Genomic DNA, 27,885 nt, shown 5'->3' on the forward strand with positions numbered 1-27,885 from the left:
TCATGGTCAAAAATATTGGCACACAGAACTCCAAAAATGGACTGGACAAAATTATTGACAATCTCAACTTAATATTTGGTAGCACACCCTTTGGAATAAAATAACTGTCAATCGCTTCCTGTAACCATGAATGAGTTTATTACACCTCTACTGGAATTTTGGACCACTCTTCTTTAGCCAACTGCTCCAGGTTTCTCAGATTTGAAGGGTGCCTAAGTTTTGGAGACGTGAGCTGAGGTTTTGCTCTATGAGTGTCATTTTCAATAATGACAATAACAATAAAAAATGCTATTACCTATTGCTTTTACCTATTGTCTTGCTTTTCCACATTGCTTTTGCTTCTTCTATTCGAGGGAGAGGGCCACAGGGGCCACAGGGGCAGCAGTCTGTGCAGCGCTGCCCTGACGTCCCTGTCGCCCGTTCAGCTTTTCCAACTGTTAGAGAGCCACTCTGCTTGGACTGAGAGTGAGCTGCTAGCCTCCGTGCAGTGTTTAGTGTTTTAGTGTCGATGCTTCATTTTTCAGCCTTGGAGGTTGATGCTTGATAAAAAACTAGCAATAATTAACCGACTAAAATGTAACTGAAAGGAATGAAACTGAATCAAACTTAACTGTTTCCAAATCAAAGCACATTTATTCATACAGCACATTTGACAAACCATATGTCATACAGGGTCTTACAGATCAGACAGAGACATGAGCAGCTGAATTCAAAATCAGATCAAAACAATATCTCAGTTATAACCATTCCCTCTACGGACTGAAGTAACAACATTTTAAAAGAGCCCGAGCATAAAAAAAGGAAGAAAAGAAAGTAGGGCTTCAAAACATCTCCTACACATAGTTGTGCTTTACCAATTTAAAAAAGTATAGCTTATATCATTCCCTGTAATACAAATTCCAACATATGAAAATAAGGCAAAATCCTTTACTGCATGAAGTCCAACAGTTTCAAAATGCTTTGCTGTGATTTCCAAAATGACTCATTCATTCATGATTCATACACACACCCAGAAATCAGTAATGCTCGATTTTCACTATAATTGTTCTGTATAATTTCCTGGAAAGTTTCCTGGACATAACTACTGTATGTAACTTAGAAATAATTACATGTAAACAAGCGAGAGTCCTGCTGGTATACTGTATATATAACTTTTCATGTTTTACTATGACAATGAATGGTTATCATGTAAGGTCTTGACCTTACCCTGTAAAGTGCCTTGAGATGATGCATTTTATGATTTGGTGCTATACAAATAAAACAGAATTGAATTGAATTGATCAACTCGGCTGAAACAGAGAAAATTTACAGGCAAATGTCAAATTTAACAATTTGTTAGATTTCACAAATTGTGAATTTATTAAATTTACCATAAAATGTTAATGTACTCAGACGTGAACTCATGGAGTGGACAAGGAAGAGAAAATGTGTCATGTGTTCTCCCCTCCTTTCACATGCATTCACCTCTACACGTTTTAATGTTGTAACTCCTTCTACATCATTTCTCTCTACTGTCAGATGCCACAAGCGCTGAGCTGTTATATCTCTTAATCCCATAGTGCCAGCAGTAATCCTAACAAACCCATGCAGCAGGTCCAGAGGGCTGTGGACTGGGGAGGACCATCAGAGCCATTCAGGATGTACTCAACCCGAGACCAGGACCCGTTATTGGGCAAAGGTTTCACTCCCAGTGTCCAGCACATCACGTTGTACACGTCCACCGCTCGGATTGGAGCCGCTCGTAGATTGCGCCTGAAGTCTGAATGAAATTAAGTAAACATAATCAGATCTAATAATATCCTGATATTACAATTTACAATATTTAGCTTCACTAAAAACAAGAGACTGACAGAACAGCAACACACGTCATTTCTCCTGCACACTTCACTGGCACGGTACAGACGGTGGATAACAGAACAGTGTGGCTGCTGAGAGACTCAGAGTGTTGCTTGCTTGACGGATCACAGGTGTAAATAAATTTCCCAGATTGCACTGCATGCACAAATATGATGTGTTTGTTACCAGGTCCTGTTGCCAAGAAAAAGCCTCTCATGTCAAGGAACTCGTTGTCGTAACCATGCCAGCCGTTCTGCCAAGCTGAGGGTGCTCCAGAGTCGTTTTTCCAGTACGGGAGGCTCGCCTTGTTCTGGATTGAACCACCCACACACACACACACACACACACACACACACACACACACACACACACACACACACACACACAGCAAATTTAACAAAGGATAGAACAAAGTATGAGGTGAGCATTTATGGATTTTGTGGTGCACATGTGATTCAGATGAAATATTACCAACACTCACCAACATGAGTGTAATGATCACAGTGTGAATGTCTGAGCTCTGAGACATGTATCGAATAAATAAAATGTATGTCCTCATGAAAACATTTGCAAAGACAATACTGGAAGTATTTTAAATCCTGCATTTTTTACATCCATTTTTACAAGCTACCAGTTTTCTTCTTCGCTGTCTTTGCTGACAGACTGCTGTACCTCAGTGGCACAAGCAGCCATAATCCTGTAGGCACCGTGTGTACATTTTTTAAAAATGACTTTGTTTTTTAACATCCTATCCTGAAAATAAACTGTGACCACAGGAGATCCTGTCATATTTTTTTAACATGAGTGTAGATTGAAGAGGAGAGCAGGAGATAAAGGAGGAGTTTGGTGTTGACACTGCAGACATGGAGCACTGATGAACATCCATCATGATATTGGAAGTGATGCGGAGGCCGTTCTCTAAGAGTTTGATGTAACGTTCAGACACAGAATGAACTTCAAACAGGCAGGAACACTGTTTCATTTTATTGTCTCATGAGCTTCTTGATTGTTTATTGTAGCAGCTTGGTTTGGTCTTGATGCTGTGTATTGTTATTACTGGCTTTAGTAGTTAGTGAGGCAACATGTTCTTATGATGATGATGCTAAATGACGGAATCTGTTGCTTCATGTCGACTTTTACTTTTACTGCACGTTTCTCTGGGATATTCAATATAGTATCTAATAGTTTATTGTAGCTTGTAGTTGTTGTTTTTCAGGCTTGTTGGTTGGTCTTTGAAATGCATGTGGTAGGATAATCTGAGCTTGTTATGGTGTTGTGTCATAACCTTAGGGCTAAAAAACACAAATCATTCCTTTGCTCTCTCTTGTTCACTCACTCGTTCAATGCTCTACGTACGACAATCATATAGACTGCCCTGGTCAATGTGGCGATACAAGTGATATATGATTTGTTACCTCGGTGATAAACCAGCCGGGGTCGGCCACCAGCGTCAGGGGTGAAACAAACTTCCCTCCTTTGTAATGGAAACGTTGAGGGATCTCCTGTCTCCCATACACACGCATGTTAGGGACCCGAGACAGCATGGCATACACCTGGCATCACACACACACACACACACACACACACACACACACACACACACACACACACACACACACACACACACACACACACACACACACACACACACACACACACACACACACACACACCAGCAGTGTTAATGTAATCATTTGAATAAAAAGTACCTTACTATGAAAAGGCAGGTTTACAGCACCAGTGACTGACCAGGTTGGTCAGACACCTGCACATGTCAAACCTCCTCTAGTTCCTCCCTCGCAGTTTAAAAAAGTCACTGGTGACACAGAAGACCCTCCCCCCCCAGTCTCTGAACTTCAACTCAGCTACACAATATGACTCCTGTTTAATCTTCTCTCACTGCTTACACTACAGTTTACACTTTTCATTCCTTCCTCTCCCCATTTTCCCACTCTTGATGCGACTTCAACTGCTCCTTCATACAGCAACGCAGTTTAGCTTCAGCTATTCCAGAAGCCAACAATTTCTTCAGAAACTAATCTGTTGCTTTGCCTTTCAGTATCCTCCAGAATATGTCAGAGAGGAGTCTCAGATACTCAGATACTTGATTCAAAACATTACATTAAATAAAAATGAACAGGAGACAGGGCAAGTTATCATATAGTTGAAGTATTCCTCAACCTGGACCTTCAGCTGTGTTTACTATATCTAAGCACCTTATCAATTTCTCCATGAATCATTTTGTGATCACTGACTTCTTATTCACAAAGATGGCGGAGCAGAAAAGAAAGATCCTGGTCTCACCTGTTGGTACTTGGTTTGTTTTGGCCATAGACTAACCACTGGTCCTCTGTCCATCATCTTGCCGATGTCCGACATGTTGATGAACTTGTCCAACTCTATGACCTTTTCCATCCACTGGATCTTTGTCATACCATGGTCTGAAAATAGCACAACGTTCAGCTGGTTCGCCATGTTCTTCTCCTGCAGGAATATAAACGGCAGCAGAAATAGATGAAAACAAACTGAATGACGGGAGACGTGCAGCGGTGGTAGATGTAACTGTGACAACAACAGCAGAGATATTACTAACTTTGATTTTGCTGTTGAGTGTCTGCATGGCACGATCCAGTTGTTTCACAGCTGATCTGACCTGATGAGAGTCTGGACCGAAGTGATGGCCCTCCACATCTATTTTCTCATAATATATAGCTGCCATGTCTGCTTTGCCTGACCTACACACTCAGACACGCACACACACACAAACACACACACAATCAAAATCATTTAACATGTCAACAGCAACATCATCTGATGAAATTAAATCTGATTAAATTCAACATTCATCAAAACATGCAGTTATTTTCACTTTTTTCAGTTTTATTGACTTTCTCATCAAAGCCATACTCTGTCTTACACAGAGAGAAAGTCGTGTTGTCACGTCCAGGCTCCGCTCTGTTCCTCTAGCTACTCCAACTCAATACAATCTGTCAATCAGCATTTCTTTCATCAGCATGTCTTCCTGAAATGTTTAAGAAACAAATCAGCTCCACTACAGCAGCTATTAAAGGGGAAACTGTCTGATTAATAAGTTAAAGGATTACTTTGTGAGCACAGAAAAAACTACAGCTCACATGACAAAACTACGAGCGTGACAGACATGAGTCTAACATGGTTTCTTCTATATCTATAAAACTCACTCCGCTCTCTTCTGTCACCATTTGTAATCTGTTTTCTACACTCAGGGAACTAACCACACACACTCCACTGTCCAACTGTTATTACAGACTGTGAAGTAACCACACACACTCCACTGTCCAACTGTTTTTACAGACTGTGAAGTAACCACACACACTCCACTGTCCAACTGTTTTTACAGACTGTGAAGTAACCACACACACTCCACTGTCCAACTGTTATTACAGACTGTGAACTAGCCGTGACCCCTTATCTCACTCATTGACTGGCCTCTGTCATGCTGACTCATGATGTTGGGCTGTTGGGAAATGGTGTTTGCTAAAGGCTAATAACTAAATAAATAGAAAACAGTGACATTAGCTAAAAACTATTCATCCCCTTGGAATTAAAAGGTTCTATCTGACATTTTTGTCAAAATTGAGTTATTCCCATATTTTTATTCTGTTACAACCTATTAACATTATGTGTGGTCATGTGAGGTTTTTAACTTTTATGCATTTTTAGACCTCTTATCTCCAAACTTGAACTTTATAAGGTTTTACTTCTGAGCAAATCAGCACTTAGAATGCACACAAGGCAACCAATCAGGGCCTGCCTCTCTGTCAGGTCACCTCAGAAAACTCATTGGAGATGAACTTCCTGTAACACAAGGTTTATAAGAAAAAGGACAGCAGTACAAATGCAGGGCAAGTTCATCTTTTTTGTTGTTTTAGATCTTGCTGAGGAGTTTATTTTCACTGTTAGCACACTAGCACATTATCCAGCTAATGCCTTAAAGGTGTAATGTGTAAGATCGTGCTACTTGCTCCACCTCCATAGGGGGCAGCAATTCACCTCTTCGCCCTCATGCAGTTAATCATGTTGTTTTCCCCATTTTCCTTAATAATTTATTATTTATATGTGCATTTATTGTTGATAGTTTAAACTGTTGATAGCACAGAAACAAATTATGATTACCTGTAATACAAACAGTATGTTTTTATTTACCTATATCAATATGAAGGCAAGGGGACACTGCATGACACATGGGTGTCAGGCTACAGCAGCATGAGGAAGGGATGATGACATCATCACAAAGGCAGAGTCAGAAAATAAGGTTTATTGGCAGGTAGGTTTTTACTTACAAGATATTTGGCTTGGTGTTTGGTGCAGTATCCAATAAACATATTAACAGGAAGTAACAATAAAAAGGTAAAATACTGCAACAGTCAAAAAGATAAATATACATAGATACACATTTAAAAAATAAAACTATGAAAAAAACTATGTACAAAAGTGTTGACGAAACTCCTGCTGAGCAGGATGTGCAGAAGATCACAGTATAGACAATGTGTTCTGTGCAGGGATAAATCTCTGAGGTGCTATCATGTGGTTGTTGATGGTTGATGAGTCCAGACGCAGAAGAAAAGGCAGGTGCTGGTCAGTCCCTGGGAGGACTGGACTGGACTTCTGGTCCTGATACAGACAAACATGTGATAGGACAATTAGTTTAGATCATAAAAGAGTCTCTTAAAAGTCTCTTTGTCTTACTTGTAAAAAAAAAAGTTACTGATGCATCTATCTGGACAACAGCTGCAGGAACAGGCTAAACTCTGCTACATCGCTAAAACATCTGTCGACATCATCAATCATACATTTATGCCACTTGAAGTGTTTGTCAGTATGGTGTGTCATTTGCACTGATGATAATTTTTTCTATAGACCAACATTAGATGTTACTCACCTGTTTAACAGAAAAGTTGCAGCTCAGCATCAAACCGCATCTCTTTACCCAGAGCTGTTTCCAGTGGTGGGAAGCCACACCAGGATTTACTCATGTTTCTTCTTTTCTTTGCCGTTGAACGTGGTTTCTTGTCGGAGCGGTTCTTGGAGATGGAGATAAAGATCACTTTCTATGCGCTTCAGCCATTTCTGTGTTTCTGTGATGCTAGTCGGGAGCTTTTTTTTTTTTTAGTTGGAAGCTGTAGCGTAACTTCAAGTCGTGGAAGAAGCTGTTCTTCTTCGTGGGACTGAGGGCAGACTAGATGCTACACTGACTCACACAGCATATAGTGTCATAAAGTGGTATTACAACACAGTGCGGGATGCAGCTAGTTGGTTAGCATGCTCATTTCAGTAGATATCTATAAAATACATTAGATGGAGGTCTTGGTCATGACATCGTCACTGTGGCTTCACAAACACACTATATTTTTATGCTGCAGTCTTCTGGGGCAGCAGCATGTCTGACATGAACACAAACAGACTGGACACGCTGGTCAAAAAGGCTGGGTCTGTGCTTGGCAGGAGATGGAGGCCATCTTGGACAATACCAACCCTCCTCTCCACAACATTCTGGCAGGACAGAGAAGCAGCTACAGCTGCAGTAAACATCTCATCTCACTGTGTTGCAGAGCAGAGAGGTAAAGTATCTATCTATCTATCTATTGATAGTGTTAGTTCATTTTTTGAACATTCTAAACTAAAATTCTGTCCTGAGCTGGTCAGATCTTACACATTGCACCTTTAAAGGTAATTAAATAGTCTACATAGCATCTTCACAGCACAAGAAACACTAATTTCATTCATTCATCCACCTTTTTTTTTTTTTTTTTTCCCCAAAATAAGACAAAAACCTAATGCTGCCTTTACACTGAGCTGCTACACTTACTTGCTGTCTAACCTAAAGGAAACTTAAACTAATGGTTCCTAGATCTAATTTGCCTCTGCACTGGGCAAAATATTTACCCCTGACCTTTATACATAAGCTGTAGTCCTTTTTTTGAATAAGAAAAAATGATTCATCATTAAACAAAAAAAAATAAAAATAGAAGAGAATAGAACACATTCAATTTAACTTTCTGATACATGTAGACACTCTGTAACAACACTAATGTAATGTTTCAAACAAATTATGAGTAAACTGAAAATCATTGCTTGTTTTCATGTTTGATACACTACCGTTCAAAGGTTTGGGGTCACTTAGAAATTTCCTTATTTTTGAAAGAAAAGCACTGTTTTTTCAATGAAGATAACATTAAACTAATCAGAAATACACTTTATACATTGTTAATGTGGTCAATGACTATTCTAGCTGCAAACGTCTGTTTTTTAATGCAATATCTACATAGGTGTAAAGAGGCCCATTTCCAGCAACCATCACTCCAGTGTTCTAATGGTACATTGTGTTTGCTAATTGCACTAGAAGGCTAATGGATGATTAGAAAACCATTGAAAACCCTTGTGCAATTATGTTAGCACAGCTGAAAACAGTTTTGCTGGTTAGAGAAGCTATAAAACTGACCTTCCTTTGAGCTAGTTGAGAATCTGGAGCATCACATTTGTGGGTTCGATTAAACTCTCAAAATGGCCAGAAAAAGAGAAATTTCATGTGAAACTCAACAGTCTATTCTTGTTCTTAGAAGTGAAGGCTATTCCATGCGAGAAATTGCCAAGAAACTGAAGATTTCCTACAACGGTGTGTACTACTCCCTTCAGAGAACAGCACAAACAGGCTGTAACCAGAGAGAAAGAGAAGTGGGAGGCCCTTCTGCACAACTGAGCAAGAAGACAAGTACATTAGAGTCTCTAGTTTGAGAAATAGCCGCCTCACAGGTCCTCAACTGGCAGCTTCATTAAATAGTACCCGCAAAACGCCAGTGTCAACATCTACAGTGAAGAGGCGACTCCGGGATGCTGGCCTTCAGGGCAGAGTGGCAAAGAAAAAGCCATATCTGAGACTGGCCAATAAAAGGAAAAGATTAATATGGGCAAAAGAACACGGACATTGGACGGAGGAAGATTGGAAAAAAGTGTTATGGCCAGACGAATCGAAGTTTGAGGTGTTTGGATCACACAGAAGAACATTTGTGAGACGCAGAACAACTGAAAAGATGCTGGAAGAGTGCCTGACGCCATCTGTCAAGCATGGTGGAGGTAATGTGATGGTCTGGGGTTGCTTTGGTGCTGGTAAAGTGGGAGATTTGTACAAGGTAAAAGGGATTTTGAATAAGGAAGGCTATCACTCCATTTTGCAACGCCATGCTATACCCTGTGGACAGCGCTCGATTGGAGCCAATTTCCTCCTACAACAGGACAGTGACCCAAAGCACACCTCAAAATTATGCAAGAACTATTTAGGGAAGAAGCAGGCAGCTGGTATTCTATCTGTAATGGAGTGGCCAGTGCAGTCACCAGATCTCTGTTGTGGGAGCAGCTTGACCGTATGGTACGCAAGAAGTGCCCATCAAGCCCATCCAACTTGTGGGAGGGGCTTCTGGAAGCGTGGGGTGAAATTTCTCCAGATTACCTCAACAAATTAACAGCTAGAATGCCAAAGGTCTGCAATGCTGTAATTGCTGCAAATGGAGCATTCTTTGACGAAAGCAAAGTTTGAAGGAGAAAATTATTATTTCAAATAAAAATCATTATTTCTAACCTTGTCAATGTCTTGACTATATTTTCTATTCATTTTGAAACTCATTTGATAAATAAAAGTGTGAGTTTTCATGGAAAACACAAAATTGTCTGGGTGACCCCAAACCTTTGAACGGTAGTGTGTATAGAACCTTATAATTCCACACAGAAAGCGAGTTCTCAGGACCACAAGGTTCTATCTGCATTTGACCTGTTCCAAAAAAACCCATTTACAAATTTGATAGGATTTTGATATTGTATGTGTAGAATACCTTTAGGGTGTCTGTCATTTTAATGTATGAAAGAGACCTGTTCCACATATCATTTTTGCTATTTGGAATGCAAAAACTTTGAAGCTCAATATCTCAAAACCACTCTGAACACAAAACCTTGTGATTCCAAGGGGACATATTGTCCTGATCTAAAAGTGAGCCACAGAACATCATGTTGAGTAAGAGGCTGGATCGGTTATGATTAGCAGAGTAACAAATGTCAGTGGAATTTTGAATGTGGTTTCATTAGTTCTGGAAAAAAACCAGGAAGTTCTGGTTTCACTGTGGCTTGCTATTGGTGTAATAACGTGTGCCTTTATGCTGTTGGTCATTTATGACTGTGGGATTTTCCAGTTCAAATCCGTTCAAATGTCATCTTGAGCTCTTCAAGCTCCTCTACATGTAGAGGCTAAAAGAAGGACGTGACAGGTGCAGGTCACTGTGTCGTTACCTCAGGACGCTGAGAGCGTTCTCTATCGAGTCTGTGAGGTTTTTCTCCGATGGGTTGTAGACGTATTCTTCACAGAAAAATGGACGGACACCCAGAATCTCCACCTCGCAGCCTGACACACACACACACATATAAAATTACTACATCATTTACAGATGGTTCTTTGGATAATTAACATTGCATACAGTAACTCATAGGCCTTGAAGTTAGAATGACAAGAAAAAGTAAGTGAACCCTTTATTAGATCTGTAAATGTTTGTCCTAAAATATGTGTAGGTGCCAAAACATGACATTACTCACTAACGCCACCAGATGGTGCTGTCGCAATTCAGGTAAACCCCTGATTTTGGGGGACAGTCTCGGGCTTGGTACCCATCCCTATTTATGCACCTGGTGTTTGGTGTCTGGTCTCCTTAAAGTCACCTGAACATCAGGAGGCCAAATTTTTATTTATTGTAGTTATTTTATATTTTTATAAATTTATTATTAAGAAACATGTCTTCAAAGTAACATCATTAAACATCTGGCCTCTACTGGCCATCGTATCCAAAGGGGGATGTAGGTTTGCAGGAGAATGAGCCACCCACAGATATGTATCTGTATAAGAGCATTCCTGGAGTTCAGCTCAGTGACTGATGCTGTAGGTGTCCCATTCTGTCTGCATGATGCTCCGCTTATCTCAAATACATCTTCATCTTCACCTCCGCTGCGTCATCATCATCATCATCATCATCATCATCTCCTCACTCAATCAGCTGTTCCACAGAAACACTTTTCTGCTCACTGGGTGAATTCAGGAATCACAGTTGGCTTCTCTGTCCAAACCGGACTCTAAATTTACCACCACCACCTTTACCAGCTGCTTCCAGTAGAGGCTGCATGTTGGTTTGTTCACCTGTTGGATACTTTCAGTGTCACCTTCCAGTCTCACACACATCTATTCTTTCACTGTCATTGATTGTGTAGTGAGTGTTTGCTGTGTTGTTGTTGTGTCAGTAATTGTTTGTCATGTGAAGTAATAAACGTTTTGAAGTATAAGGTGGTTGCTCATTAAAAATGTCTTTATTAAGAGATTTAATTGTAAAAGTTCAGTCTCTGCTAACCAGTCCACTGTTAACTGTTGAACAGCTAGCCTGTAGACAGCAGTCCTTGTTCTGCTCTGCAGCCTCTGTGAGTTTGTCGTAGCAGCACATGCACCAGTTCTCCACCCAAGCAGAACAAGAACCTCCGTCACCAGCTGCCGTCCAGAGACCTGCCTGCAGGCAGGGAAAGAAGAGGTGGGACCAGCTGGGGCAGCAAATGAACTTTACAAATAGATAACTGCACTATCAAGACCAATACTCCATATGAACTAAGCAAGGCGTGTGATTGGTTGCCACACAGTTTGTAAACAGAAGACTTTATTGTGGGTGAGGTGTAGCAGCAGACAAACATCTAAAAGAAACGTCAAAGCGGCTAAAAGATACGAATAACAACTTCCAGTCAGGACTTTCAGAATAAAATCAGAGCAGAGAGAGGATGCAGAGATGTGCGAGTTGGGCCTTTAGCCTGGAGTTGAAGTGACTTTGACAACTAATCATGTGATCACATGAATTCAACTAAATCTGTTTGGAGACTCATGAATCAGATGGTGGATTGTGATTCTACCCAGAAAGATATTCATATGATCTTCTGGTCAGACCGCTCTCTTCTATCCAAATATTCAACCAACAATCGAGGAAACCATCTAATGGTTAACATTAGCAGGAAACAGTGAAATTGTTCAAACTCAACTAATAACCTTTTTGAAATGTTGCAACACTCTGTAAACTCTCTGTAGGTGGACCATCCAAATAAAGTGTCACTGTTGTTTTTGTGAACACAGTTGAACCTGCAGTCAGTGTAAAACAGGAGTCCCAGAGCAGCAGCGTCAGTGCTGCATCTGTGTCTGTAGTTTGCAGTTTGAGAAATGCCTCCCATACATGAAGACAGGCTGATGTGTGTTCAGGTTAGTGTGTGTGGTGATGTGTGCGCTCACCAGGCCAGTAGTACATGAAAACCTTCTTTCCAAGCTTCTGCAGAGTGACCCACAGCGGCTCTGATCCATCCCACCAGAGAGACAGCCGGCTGTCAGGGTTGGTCCCGATCAGAAACTCCTTCTCTGAGGCTTCATCCCACATGTAGTTTCCAGTCATCTGATGAGCGTCACAGTGACGGCCTGACACAAACCAGCAACAAAGAAAAACATTAAGTCTGCGTGTGGAAGCGTCATGGAGCTGATGGCTCTGTGCCATGAATCTTCACTGTTGTCCAAAACACACACTATAGTTTTTTAAAGGAATTACTGAGTGTTTTTATTCCTCCGTGCCGGCGACAGTCAGAGCCAGAGCCATATTGTTTTCAGCTTGTCTGTCCGTCCCATTCTCGTGGAGACGATATCTCAGTAACGCCTTGACAGAACTTGACAGAACAAATTTGGCACAAATGTTCACTTGGACTTACGAATTACACAAATTACAATTACATTTTGGTGGTCAAAGGTCAAAGGTCAAGGTGACCTCACAAAACATGATTTTGGCCTCGTGAACACAATATATCCAGAACACCTAAAGGGCAAATTTAGTACAAACATTCATTTGAACTCTAGGACAACTGATTAGATTTTGGTGGTCAAAGGTCAAAGGTCAAGCTCAGTGTGACCCCACAAAATACTTTTTAGCCGTTACTCAAGACTTCACAGCAATTATGACAAAAATGTTTGATATTTTCTCTGACTCTGGATAAACAGGGATGTAACCTGAAACTAGTCTGAGTGGAGGAGGCAGTAATTCCAGTGTTAGAAATGAAACTATATGTATGTACTGTATGTATGAGGTGTTTGAAAGATTTAGAGCTTCAGTAGGAGCGAGTGGGCTCAGAGCTGAGAACCACAGATAGGTAATGAGGTGAGACAGACTGACAGACTGCTGATTTACATCCATGGGAAATTAAGTGATATCAGGAAAAAGTGAAAAAGAGTCAGCATCAAGCAGGACTGGCTGGATCTGTGTGTGTGTGTGTGTGTGTGTGTGTGTGTGTGTGTGTGTGTGTGTCTCCAGCCAGTGATCTTTTCAAAAGGAGAATGTGCTCCATCAAAACACACACATCAGCACATCATCAGGAGGCAGGCTGCAAAGCTCACAGCCCATTGGCCAGGATCGGCTGTTGTTTTTAGGGCTTAGTAAGATAGAGGACTGCACACACACACACACACAAACACCCACACACTCACACACACATACACACACACACACACACACCCACACAACCATACACACACACACACACACACACACACACACAGACATGCAGCCGCCAACCAGTGAAAACATCAGATGATATCCATGTCAATGAGTCATCCTCAGTCTTGAAATGATCAAAGTTATGAGATTTTTCTTCCATGACAGATTTTTAAAATTACACAAAAACAAAACATCCTCATCCTTCTCTTCACTTGGATGTTTCAAAATAAGAATTACTTTGCTTCTTATTATTTTGGATACATTTGGACTTTCTGAATGCATCAGGACCAGACTCCTCCATGAAGATGCTGCTGCTCCACTGAAACGCCTCCACGTCAGTCGTGTTGATGACATGGACCCTCAGATATAAAGAGCAGCAACACAACTGACTCTGTCATCAATAACTACACTGATTCACTGATTATGATTATTATCGATGTGTTACTGACAGACGACGCTCACGTGGCAGAAATGAATCAGAGCGACAAGCTAACTCAGACACACTGAAGGTGTAGTCCGTCACACTCAGTCACAGTCATGCAAGATGCTGTGAAGCTCATTCATACTCATATTTCAAGCAGATTGGCAACTGTAATGCTCTTTGTACTGGTCTTCCGAAAAAGTAAATTGAGAAACTACAGCTAATTCAGATTCTGCTGCCGGACTACTTAACTTACTCCTGTACTGGCTGCACTACATTGGCTCCCTGTATCTTGTAGAATCGATTTTAAAGTCCTTTTACTTGTATACAAAGCTCTCAATGGTCTGGTGCCCTCTTACATCACTGACTGTCTGTCTTTTAATGTCCCTCCACATCCAATATCCATCCTCCACAACAAGGCTTCTAAATGCGCCACATGTCCCCCAAAATAAGACTGGGGAAGGGGCCTTCAGCTATTACGCGCCTAAACTGTGGAACACCCTACCAAGAAATATTAGGTAGAAATATGTAGAGCGCTGGCTGCACGGTGGTGCAGTGGTTAGCGCTGTCGCCTCACAGCAAGAAGGTCCCGGGTTCGAGTCCCGGCTCGGGCTTTCTGTAGTTAGTTCTGTAGATCTTCTGGAGTTTGCATGTTCTCCCTGTGCCAGTGTGGGTTCTCTCCGGGTACTCCGGCTTCCTCCCACAGTCCAAAGACATGCAAATGGGGACTAGGCTAATGGGATACTCTAAATTGACCATAGGTGTGGCTGTGAGTGTGAATGTGTCTCTATGTGTTTGCCCTGCGATGTCCAGGGTGTACCCCGCCTCTCGCCCGAATAGGCTCCAGCCCCCCCGCGACCCTACTAGAGGATAAGCGGTAGAAAATGAATGTAGAGTTGAATGTAAATCAAGATGCTGGACAGTCTGCAAGGACATTATTACTGACAAACGTTTAAGCATTTATATCTTTGCAACGTTCATTCTTGCTAATGTGATCAGGTCGCAGTAACGTGGTTAAACATCACAAATCCATAATAACAATGCAGACTGACAGGCTGTGAGCCTGAGTCCCCTGTTCAGCCACATTAAGTGTGAATTACAGAAATAACTGTTGTGAAAATGAAGCGTCTAAATTTCTGAATCTGAACAGGAAAAAATGAAGTAGATTTCTCCAGGCTATTAAGAACACTGTCTTTTTGGCATGGCTACAAAACTAAAGAAAACTCTTCATTATAAGTAGTTATGTGCTGTGCCTTGTGTGGGGGCGTGCCAAGCTTGCAGATGGGCAGCACCAAGAGAAGTATTGATGTCAATAGGACCAGGAAGTAATGTCTGGATCCCCAATACAAAGGAAGAAAATTGGGTTTTGCCCTGACAGAGTTCCTCCCTTTGATGTAAACTTTGATCCTTGTGACTCTGGAGACGTTTTACATGCTCAAAAACCTATAACACACTATAAGATGGGGAAAACTCAAAAAAGCATAATAGGTCCCCTTTAACTTCCTTTCCCTTTCTATATTTGTCAAAGCACTTTGGGCTGCATCCTTTATGCATAAAGTGTATTATTATCACTATCATTATTATTATGTGTAAAAAAACAGTGATGCACAGGCAGGAGATCATCTACATCATCCAGACGTAGGTGTGTAGGTGTGTGTGGACACTTCCACCTGTTTGCTGTGCTGTGAATGATGGACAACTGAAGAACGTGAACATCATTTACTCTCACACCAGAGAGCTGATGACCTAACACTAACCCTGTCTTAGTCTGGTCCATGGTTTTCTGCTTGGTGTAGTGCACAGAAGTAACGAACATGAACTCGTTGAATCTGTGTGAACTGAACTTTGAACCTTGTGAATAGTGAACTTGAACAACCCCGACTATCTGGTTGATGTTAGTGCAGCAGCTCTACTTCATACAGACCTGCTGTCATTTACATGTGATCTGATCACAGTAAACACAGTTAGCTTTATCTGTCTCACACATGCCCGCTGCCTTCAGGTGCTGCAGGGATTTAGATGCTACTGTGAGATGCATACACTGACATGTAATTTCTTTTTTATATATATATCAACAACTATCAGTTTATTTACCCTTTTCAGCATTCTTCCATAACAGCACATTTTCTGCGAGAATCTACTTTAACCTTGTGGACAAAATCAGAGACAGAGCGATTGTGTCAGGGCGCTGCATTCACTGGTTGTCACAAAAATAAAACCCCAAGAGATTAAGTTATTTACAAATTTAGTTACTTACCAATTCTGAAAGCTAATTAGAATTCAGATTTGATAAGCAGTTTCAATACTGGATTCAGATTCACTAAACAGAACCAACAATACCATCAACACCAGCCCTTCATATAAGTGATAGCAGTGACAGGAGAAAAACATGTTTTAGCTACTTTAAGAAATTCCCACAGAAAGAAGCTGATATTAGTTGAAGTGTCGCTTTATTTTGAATATTTTCAGTCTCAAACAGACCTTTACTATGGCATGCACTGTATCAGCTGCTTGAGTTAGAGCCACGTGTAGGTTTGCTTATGTGTAGTAATAGTTCAATAGTTCAATGATTCACTAACTGTAGTTCCAAAGTAAATGTCTGTTTGACAGCAGATAAAGTGTGAAAAAGACACTTCAGTTGATAATACTGGTATTTTCACTGATATTTTTTATGTGGCTAAAATAAATGTTTCTCTGCTGAGCCTGTCCACAGCAGCTCATCACTCTGCTTCTGTGCTGGAGCTCCTGCTGCTTCTCTAAACTGAATCTACTGCAGGTAACACACTGACTACAGATCAGTACCTCCCACAACCTCACCTCAAATAACCTGAACTATCACTTTAACTACAACTTTCACAATCTTGTGGCTTGTTGTGAAATGCTGTGGAAAGACAAGTGTCCAGAATAAATCTGTGCTGTTTCCCAGTAAGTTGTGATGCATCTTTAAAACCGTGTAGGATCCAGACTAAACAAAAGTAATCAGATTTATAAACCTCCATGAAATTTCCCTCTATTAATCACAATCAAGTTGAAAATGTGTACACTTTAGTGAGGCTCAGTCAGCCATAGATGATCAAATCCCTGATGAATATTGATCTACATGTTATTCCTTTGATGGCTGCAGCAGCTGATGCAACAGGACAATCAAACACAGTGGTCAAACATGGAGGTGGAGGCTCTGAACGCTTTGTAGCACCATCAGAGTGTGGAGCGACCAGGGGAGGTACAGACACACCAAAGCTCATCTCTTGGTATTTGTTAAGCATCAGGCTATCGACACGTACACAGCTGATGACATCACATACTAAATATCTAAAGGTGAATTCCCGCTTCACCAGTCAAGTTGCAGGAAACATGTTCACAACCTCCTCTTGTGTTCCTGAGTTACAGTGTAGAATAATGAGCACAAGTGTTTATGCAGAACATTACGATGTCACAGTGAAGTTGACCTTTGACCTTTTGGCTATGAGACTATCCTGCCACCTGCCACATCCTGAATCATCCTCACGTTTCAACAGCTGCAGGGGCTCCACGACTGACAGCACAGCTACAGTCCAGCCCTCTCCTCTCAGAGCACAACTTCATTTGAGATTTGGGTTGGTTTATATATTTTAAACAATATTATAGATATTATTCTATATTAGTTTACACCATGGCAGATCACCTGGCCATGTTGACATTAAACACAGAACAGCTAACAGCTTAGCTAATGCTAACAGCTTGGATGCAAAGAAGACAGAGCTGAGGCAGAGTTTCACTTTCTAACAGAATGTACAAAACTCTATAGGAAGCGAACTGTAATATGTTTTGTTGTTAATACCTATAAACTTGCTTGTTCCTTATTGATACTGTCTTGTGTGGAGTGTGTATTAGACTACGCTCATATAATCAATAAAGCCTTTTGGAATTTCAATTTGAATTAAGTTCTGGGTCACTAGCACAAGCTCAAATAACCCTGCTGGGTTGATGATTATGATGAAGTGGATCTGTAAGTAATGTGTGATATGAAGTTTAATTTCTATAATCTGGCTTCAGTTCAACACCTGCATCTCCATCATGGCGTGGCTCAGAGTACAGGTGAGCACGTTTGTTTTAATGGATCTAAACTTGCATGTGGGAAGTGGCGTACGTCTCTTTCAGGCCCTGTTTTGTGAGTACACGACAAGTTATGAATGGCATGCTGAAGTTGCTGAAGTAGTGTTTCCCTGGTCGTACATGTGAACAGGAAGCCTGCCTGTAGAGCTGGTGAAAAATGTCTTCTGCTTAAGCTTCATTTCTGCTGTGCCTTCAGTTCTGATTCAGACAGGCACTGTCTGCTCTGAGTACAGCCACTGTACTGACATGTTCAGTAATGATTATGCCTCATCAGCATTCTGCATGATCGCTCACAAGGAAGACAGTATCGTCCAGCACAATCAGTGTCACCTCGATTCACAGCCTGACTAAGTGAATACACGCTGCCTCACATTTCTGCGAGTCAGTAGCTTCAGTTCTCCCTCTGCTCAGCTCTTCTTTTGTGCCTCTCTCTCTCTCTCCCTCTCTCTCTGGAGGCTCATTATGGGGGTGGGAATCTTTGGTAATCTCACTATTTGATTCGATTTGAATCTGATTCTTTTTGTCCTGATTCAGATCAGAATCACTGAAAATGAAAATTTCGATTGTGACATGCAACAAGACTTGTCTCATACTGGGAAAGTGGATACGATGCTGAACATCATGGAGGACCAAGTACAATAATTATACAGTAAAGCATAAAGCATACAAATTAATGAATCCATACAATAGTAGGGCTGCACAATATGCAACAAAAATCATATTGCAGTTATTTTTGGCATATACATACAAACATATATATATATATATATATATGTTTGTACCAAACAAACATGGTCTTGACGTCTGGAGAATATGATTTGTGGGCCAGGGCGTCTCTGTAGCGCCACAACACTTATAGTGCTAACAATACACAACAATGTTGTGACACATTTTACCTTCATCACAAAAATTTCTGGTCCTGTGATTTGGATATTGCACTTGGCCATATTGCAGCTTCGATTATATTTTGTTTAAATGTGCAGCACTAATAAGTAGGGTAAAACCCACTGGTTAGCTCTCCAACCAATCAGCGAGCTTGTTACATCCAATGGTCAATTGGGATTGTTTAGCCTGGTTTGACCAGCACTGAGATCTCAGAGTGTCATAGAAAGGCTAAAAGGAGAAATAGCTTTTCAAATTCATGAATTAATAAATGTCCTTATAAATGGTTTATTTAATGAGGGTTTTATGCTGTTTTTATAAATCAATTTTTCTTCTATTCTATCTTAAGTATTTTAATGCCTATTAAAATATGACATTTTACATTACTTTTCCTGTGACATCCCTGGTCCTCCATACAGTATATATACTGGTCCATTTCCACCTGCACGCTGCCATATTGTCTATTGTGTCATCTCGGCTGTAGCAGTACTTACTCACAAGTTTCTGACCACCTGCCTGTTTTCAGACCACTAACTTCACCTGTTGTCTAAGCCCTCACTACCTTACATAAAGGTGTGCTGTTAATAAGGAGGTCCTTTCTTACCATTGCCATCAGGCTATACAACAACTAACAACCAACAACTAATTTAATTATTATTGTTTATTTATTATTAACGGTTATTAATTAACTGTTATCATTGATGAGCTAATGGACACATGGATTTCCCTTAGGGGATTAATAAAGTATTTATCCATCTATCTATGTATTTATCTGTTCATATCGCCATCAGTGTTCTGTTTGGTGCATTCAAGTCCAGTGTGTGATATATATCTCCTGTAATGAAACTGCATCCATTTTTTTTTACCATAAAATTGGCACAATAAATCACTGGCACTCAGTTACCATCACTAGAGGAAATTTACAGAACCTGCTCTTTTTGTCGGGCCACAAACATGATCAGAGACTCATCTCACCCGGGTCACCACCTTTTCACCCTGCTGCCCTCTGGAAGGTGCTGCAGGTCCATAAAAACTCACAACTACAGAAGCTTTATCCAAGAGCCCTTAGAGAACTAAACTGCTGACAATCAGGCTATAATAAGTACATAACCAAGTGGCATAATATTGACAAACAGTGCCAGAGCTTCAGGAAGTGTGTTTCTGCAATAGTGACAAACTGTAAACATCACGGGTGGAGTAGTTTTTCACTATTGTAAACACACAGTTCCTGAAACTAGGGCCCTGTGTGTCAAAGCTCCACACACACAAACCAAAAGCATATACACAAAATACAAAACATCTTACATCTCTTGCAAAAGCAAGCACTACATCAAAAACTATATAAACTCTTCTAAAAATGACACTTTAGCTTCCAGACTTTACACACAAACACCAAACATATAGATCTTTCCACCAGCAACTGCACACGACTGTGCTACATCTAAAAGTTTCACATTTCTCCTTCCCTCATGATATGTGTATATATAGTATAAAAACACCATTACTGTATGTTTTTGACATTTACATTTGTATCATGCTGTAAATATGAACACAAACACAAAGGGGAAACAAAATCTCTCTATTCTCAACAGTGAACTGAAGATGACATGAACATACTGCACTGTAAAATACAACATTACAGTTACTGTCTATCCTGTCTCTGATCTCATCTGTAACAACTGTCCTCTCGCCACTCCCTGTCCTCTGTGTCCTCATGCTCCTCTTTCTCCTTCACCTCTTCCTCTTTCTCCTCCTCCTATTCCTCCTCTTGCTCTTCCTCCTCTTACTCGAACACCTCTTCTTCTAGAAATTGTCCACCGTTGTTGTTCACACCAAAGAGCAAACCTGACTCGTTTTTCTGGTGATCAAGCTGTGATTTCTGAGTGATCTGATTGGTTACATGTGTCTTCACATGTGGGTTCTGAGTTCATGTGATTGCTAACTGAGTGTGATGTTTCAGCGGCAGTGTTTAGCAGTTAACACACAGAGGTTTTCAGTTTTAAATGATGTGTCTAATGTAGAGAAGTGTTTGGTGTTTTGTAGAACAGTGTGTGTAGTGTTTTGCAAAGGGTGTGAGGTGAGAATGTGCGTATAGTTGTGCAAGTCTGGGCTGACATTTTGCCCTTTGTGTATCGAGTTTCAAAATCTGTGTATTATTTTAGATTTTCGTGTGTAAGCAATGGTAAAAAACTGTAAAATGCAGCAAGTGCTCAACCAGTCAGAAATGTTCAGGACTGCAGACCACACCCCCCAAAGTTCCTGAACCTTTGGAAAGTAGTACCCCCCGACCAGGTGCCTTTATGGGGGTCGATCAATTCCCCCCGGAACCAAATTTAGACCCTGGTTCCTGTGGTGGAAACACGGCTTTAGTGATCCTCAGCCTCATCATCTCATAAGATTTCACAAAGTGTCAACAACTGGCAGACATTGTCTGTGTCAAAGGGGTTTTTCCAGCCCAAGCTGGACCAAGACTAGCTCATAATCAGATGAGTCATCCTTTAGGTATGACTGATCCCAAATCAACTACGTTTGTGCAAAAGCTCTGACTTCACAGACCCAGCAACGGTCCTGATAGGGAAATTATGATCTGCTGTTGTCTTCAAACACCATTTGTCTGAATGTTAATACATGAGTCCAACAACAGCAAATCACCACAACCTGTCCTCTGTCTCTTTACTCTACAAGATGTTTCCAGAATGATGACCTCACATTACAGAGCAAGCTGGGGAAGAAGGCTCTATCTTACACCCGGTGCAAAGCAGCACCAAGCGCAACATAACTGTCTGCTACTTTCAGACTGTTTAAATAGCAAATGCACTTGTGCTCATCAGAGCGTGTTGGTTTTAAAATGAGGTGTGTTCAGGAGCATTGTTAGCTTATTGTTATATGACGGACAACTGTGTTGTTGTGGTCACACAGGACGGTGATAACCACAGCAATGACAGCTGTAAAAATTCTCAGTGATGTTTTTACCATTGGAGTGTTTTACCACACAGCCATTTACAGTCCCTGTGACATATTAACAACCAAGTTAATAATTCTACTCCTCCATATATAGCTCACATTACACTGTTACCTGTCATCAGGTCAGTAAGAGGGGAAACACACGCAGACGATGATTGATCAATCGATCTAATTGATTTGGTCTTTATCGCTCTCTCTCTCTCTCTCTTTTTAACCATGCTCTCTTCATATTCAGCAGAGTGATTGTGTCCATGTGATTAAACAAACCAGTGGTTTTACTCCTGGTCGATTCAACAAACTGAATCAGTTCCAGCGCCGTTTTCAAAAGTCTCAGTTTTAGGGGCTTGAAATCTCTGTGTGGACGCCAGGAGTAAACAGCAAAAGTGATGCATGTTAAAACTCTAATGTACTGACTCAATGGTTCGTTTGTGTCCTCCATATCTCCAACTTCACTTTGAGCAAACGTGGACTAAACGGTTAGTGGGACGGGGCGGAGGCACGTGACTGAACATGAAGTCGAATTTTTTTAAGGGGAAAGTCCATGAACGCAGCATTGAGGAAAGTTTTATCTTAATTAACCAACATGACAAAGATGAAGTCAGTGAGAAAGTGTAGAAGTCGGTTTTCATTCTTCTTTGGTTGACTGTCCGGCCTAGTGCAAAGTAACTGTGAGGACAGGACCAAACAGCTGGCAAGGCAACATTTGAATGTGCCTCTGCAGCTACATCTGGGCTTCTGAAGCTGTTCACAGTGAGTGTAAAGTGAAAAGACAAGAGATCCTGAGATCACATTCTGACAAAGTCACAAATCTAATCAAATGATAGAGTGCATTGTGGGTTCAAGGTGTTCCATGGTATGAATTAGATGGTTATCATATCATCATGTACATTTGCTTGTTACCAGAGATGAATTTTTTTTTTTTAACAAAACTGAGAATCTCACTTGCTTGTGCACATCTCCTTTAATCCTCGACTGCCTGTCAGATTCAGCAACTGGCGCGAGACACACACACACACACACACACACACACACACACACACACACAGATATCATCTCCATGAAATGCAAATCAGCAGCAGGGGATTCATTAGAATATCCTAAAAACAAATGTGGGATCATCCTCATCCTCCAGTTTGCTGTGGATGTTAAGTGGAGGAAACAGGAAACAGTCATGTTTCCTCATCACCCTCCATGTGTGCACTGTTTATAACTTTAATCCACAACCAAAAAACTCATTAAATGTGCGAGCAGAATCGTTTTCCACATCTCATCTCCATTTGTCTGTCATTGTGGTAACCTCTGACCTCTACAAACAAACACACACTTTCCTGGCTCAGCTGCTGACATGAGTGCATGTGTGAGTTAAAGGTAGACACAGGGTCAGTCTATCTGTGCTGTCGTGAAAAACATGAACATCTGTCACATCTGCCCCTGAAAGAGCTCTTTGTTTGAACCCTGACACATCCATTCACATCAAAGGCTCCTCTATCAAATCCCTTCCTTGCTGTACAAACTGCTGTTATCTTTATAGTTGCCATTTACAAACTGCAGGCCAGTAATTCTTGTCTTGTCTAGTTACTCATTCATGCTCATGACACATTATCTAGTCCATCTTAAAATATAACACCCCGGTCGCTTGGTGGTTCACCTGGTAGAGCACTTACCATTAGGGCTCAGTCCGTACTTCAGCGGCCTGGGTTCGAGTCTGACCCACAGCCCTTTGCTGCATGTTGTCCTTGTTGTTTCTGTCGTTGTCACCATGACAACGACAGAAATAACACAGAGGGAGCTGATTTTACTGTGTCAGAGTTCACTGAACGATTCACCTCTTCACCAGCAGACGACAGTTTCACAGGCTACGGTCAGGAACACACTGGATGCGTGGCATGTGCATGGCGTGTACGTGGTGTGTGCGTGGTGTGTGCATGGCGTGTACGTGGTGTGTGCGTGGTGTGTGCGTGGCGTGTGCGTGGCGTGTGCGTGGTATGTGCATGGCGTGTGCATGGCGGCTGTGGAACATCTTGGTTTTCATTTTGGCACCCATGTAAACAGGTTAGAGCAAAATACTGGTTGCACCTCACAGCTGCATCATAGCATCACATCATAGCAGCAACATCACATAAAATATGACATATGACACAAATATGAAAAAATATATTGTAAAATATATATGATCAAATATAATAAATATATTTTTTAGGCATTTTAGCAGCTGCATATGGAGACATTGACACTTTACTGATGTTTACTGTCAAAAATAAATCAGAAATGAATTTATAATACACACACCAGTGTTTTTTACTCTTGGGTGTACTAACTGTAAATCAGTAGTATGTACATGTGGATCTGGGATACAGCTACAGTCGTACAGTCATGACAGTACCCACATGTGACTGATACGTCCCAGGTTTAAACTAAAGGATGTAAATTTCACCTGGATCAGGTTTGGTAGCTTTGACCTGTTTCAATGCCTCAATCAAAACAGTGAGTGACTGACTGACATTCACAACACACACAGAGACAGCGTTTCCGTTGTTCCACAACATATGTGATTCTAACAAAAGTGACGGACTTCAAACAATGACAGAGTCTCATAGTTCTGGGTAAAATCATCAGTTACTGTGTGGGGCTCCAGACTGGTGCTGACAGAGACACTGCTTCACTGATGATGACTGTTCGACAGATAGAGGTATAATAATAATATCTCGTCTTCATTAAAGCACATTTCCTGTCCTGTGGCAAATAAAGCCTTCACCACCACTATTGCTGCTACAGCTGCTTCTTCACTGACACACAGGTTCAGACTGTAGATAAAATCTGGCACCATGATATGAGATACTTTTAATGTAGACCAGCTGATATTGGCTTATGACAGCTATCATGACGTAAGTCTATTTTTCAGCCAGTAAGTAATAACAAAAGCCAGAAGAGAAATGCCAAAGTCTCAGTCTCAACCTTCATCCAGCTGACAAGCAGCCTTTAAATGTAACACTTTTTGTACTACACAGTTGTATGTAATTGTTGAAACAGTTTTCTCCTGTGGGGTTAAGTTTTTTATTGCACTGATATAACATTAATATGTATATAAATCCCAGCATTGAGTTGCACCATCAGGGCTGTGAATGAACTCCTTCCAAAGTTCATAGTAATCAGTAGCTAGTTTCAAACTAGTGATTTAAATCAACATTAAGACTTCAGGAATGTCACACAGCTCTGGTCATGTTGCTAGGAAACACCTCTGGCACTGTCAAAAGCAATCAGCTGTGTAAACAAGAAGTCACAGAGAGGGAACTAGAGCCCATGTTGTGATGGGATCACAGCAGCTGAGATCACCAGTATTACTGCATCATTACATGAGTACTCATGAGTCAGACCACACCCATCTTTGAACTCAGCCTTCATTTTGATTTCAAATACTCACATGTGACCTGTGATCATGTTACTGTGTCTTGCAGGTTGTGAAGCCATTAAATGGTAAAAAGGGTAAATGGACTGCACTTTTCTGGTTTTACAGACCACTCAGAGTTCTTTACAGCAGTGGCTCTCAAACTGTGTCTCATCAAGGACCTAAACAGACACAAACCAGACCACAGACCACAGACCACATCTGATAGATTTTTGCTTTTACATTTTTTATTACAGGTCAGTGTCTAAACCAATGAGCAACACAGTTACACATTCTGTCATTGTGTTACTTATGGATGGAATTATAGTGAAAAAAATGATTCCCCTTTCTGCTGGGGACCACCAGGATCCTTCTCAAGGACCCCTGGGGTCCCCGGTCTCACTTTGAGAACCAAAGCTTTACTGTATTTAACACATTCACTCACAGATTCATACATCACACCCACACACACTCATACAGTGATGGAACAGCCATCGGAGGCAATTTGGGGTACAGCATCTTGCCCAAAGACAAGTCAACATGCAGACACGTGCAGTGACAAAATCTTACCCCCCCCCACACACACGCACACACACACACACACACACACACACACAGACATCTGTCTAAGTACTCAAATCCACCTGTGTGGTAGTTCCTGGTACAGGAACTACATTAGACCATTAAGACAAACTCACAGGGTGAAAACACCACCAGCACCACGCTGTCACAGCTGGTGAACATCAGTGACTCAGTCAATCTCCTGACACAGTAATGTTAATACTCTACTCCATCATGTTTCCTCTTCAATCTTCAGTCTCTGACTCAGAGGCAGCTACACCTGTCCCACCTGTCACTAAGCAGGTGTGTGTGTGTGTGTGTGTGTGTGTGTGTGTGTGTGTGTGTGTGATCCCACAGCTGTTCAACTCTTGATGTTTGATTTAAAGTTTCATTTCACCAGTTTTTCAAACCTGCTTTACAGGTGCATCTCTATAGACTGGCCTTGTATTTACTACCTGACAAGCTGTGTTCTCATTGGTCGGTCATGTAGTGACCACCGTCGCTGCAGGCTGGTGACAGACAGACACACTGATAGACTGATTACCTGTCATTAATGAGTAGTAATTAGGGTAAGACAGACTCGGGAAGTCCGGCGTCATGTAGTCCACCTTCACCCCGTTGGCCACGAGCTCGCGGAATCCGGGGAGCGCGTGCAGGTCATCCATGTAGTCGTAGCGGAATCCATCAATGAGGAAAACGAGCAGCGGGTTCACCGCGAGACACCGCTGCCCCGCGCCCAGCAGCACGAGCAGCGCCGCGAGGAGACGCAGGGAGCGCGTGGGTGTCTGTCTCGGGGACATGGTCGTGTTGCCTCGTGCTGAGCCCTGCTCGCTCTGTATGAGAGATGTTGCGGAGGGTGGGGTTAAAGTCTGTCTGGGGGCATGAGTGACGCGCACACATGACACCCCCAACAGAGCAGGAGGGGCCCCCACCTCACCTTATAAAAAAAAAGCTCCAAAAGAAGACAGTGCAATCACCCCAGTTGAAGAGAATGGCCTCTGTCACATACATAAAATAATAATATTAAACTCATTCACACACTAAACTTTATTTACAAAGAAGAAAAACACACAAGGAATTATTTACAATAATGAAAAGCATAGACTAAATAAAAGATCTAGAGACTCTATAGTGCATCTCTATAATTTACCTTAACACTCATGCACTCTCAACCTTGCACAATGGTCTATCTATCCTATCTATCTATCTATCTATCTATCTATCTATCTATCTATCTATCTATCTATCTATCTATCTATCTATCTATCTATCTATCTATCTATCTAAACAGGGACACAAACTACAGGGAAAAAAAATCAGCTGCTTATTTTACAAGCTTTTATCTCCTCACACCTCGACTACTGCAACAGTCTCTTCACCTGCCTCAACCAAAGATCCGTCAGTCAGCTCCAGACCGAACAGAACTCAGCTGCCAGACTTTTACAGGATCCACGAGAAGTGACCACATCACACCAGTCTTCAGCTCCTTGCACTGGCTCCCAGTATGTTTTACAATAGATTTTAAGATCCCACTGTTGACTCTTAAAGCTTTTCACAGCCTCTCTCCATGCTTTATATCTGACCTCTTATGAACCAGCTCGTAGCCTCAAAGGTCTGTTAGTTGTTCCTGAGGCAAAGCTAAAAACCAGAGGTAGCAGAGTTTTCACACTCAAAGCCTGAAACTCTGGAACGAGCTGCCGAAGCAAATCAGCTCAGCAGAGTCAGTGACCTCTTAAATCTCTTCTTAAACTTACTTAAACTAACTTAAACTTTTCATCGTAGAGCTTTTCCTGATTTTACTTCATTTTATTGACTAATTTTGCTTGTATTGACAACTTTTTATTTTGGGGTTTTATTGTTTTTTACTGATCGCTGGTGATTCTTGCTGGTGACACTTTCTTTGTTCTATTTGCACTAAGACACTTTAATTTAAATTGTATTTCTGATTGCTTGTTTAAAGTGTTGCCTTATGTGACCTGCATGTTTTATTTTGCTGCCTTGTGTAAAGAACTTTGGAACGTGGCTTTAGTGAAGTGCCCTATAAATAAAGATTAGACTGGTGCTCAGTCTGCCAGCTCTGACCAGCATTTCCACCCCCACCAGAGACGTAACTGTCTCCTTGGTCTGCTCCGCCCAGTTAACCTGCTCCCATTCTATTTCATTAC

General features: G+C 41.3%; 1 protein-coding gene and 1 long non-coding RNA gene across 2 annotated transcripts; both read right to left on the minus strand.

The window, feature by feature from the left end:
• Window positions 1-606: 606 nt before the first annotated feature.
• On the minus strand, window positions 607-26,629 carry enpp6 (ectonucleotide pyrophosphatase/phosphodiesterase 6). The gene is made up of 8 exons (XM_056383750.1): window positions 26,265-26,629; window positions 12,170-12,349; window positions 10,153-10,264; window positions 4,430-4,571; window positions 4,141-4,320; window positions 3,252-3,389; window positions 2,023-2,146; window positions 607-1,759 (listed from the first exon to the last, which is right to left on the minus strand). Exons 1-8 carry the CDS (start codon window positions 26,518-26,520, stop codon window positions 1,548-1,550), a joined length of 1,344 nt encoding a protein of 447 aa, XP_056239725.1. The 5' UTR covers window positions 26,521-26,629; the 3' UTR covers window positions 607-1,547.
• On the minus strand, window positions 6,114-7,478 carry LOC130174122 (uncharacterized). Its single transcript, XR_008828544.1, has 2 exons — window positions 6,758-7,478; window positions 6,114-6,489 (listed from the first exon to the last, which is right to left on the minus strand). It is a non-coding gene; the product is annotated as an uncharacterized LOC130174122 (long non-coding RNA).
• Window positions 26,630-27,885: the final 1,256 nt, after the last annotated feature.

The sequence above is a fragment of the Seriola aureovittata genome, chromosome 8, assembly GCF_021018895.1.
Source record: "Seriola aureovittata isolate HTS-2021-v1 ecotype China chromosome 8, ASM2101889v1, whole genome shotgun sequence".
Lineage (NCBI taxonomy): Eukaryota > Metazoa > Chordata > Actinopteri > Carangiformes > Carangidae > Seriola > Seriola aureovittata.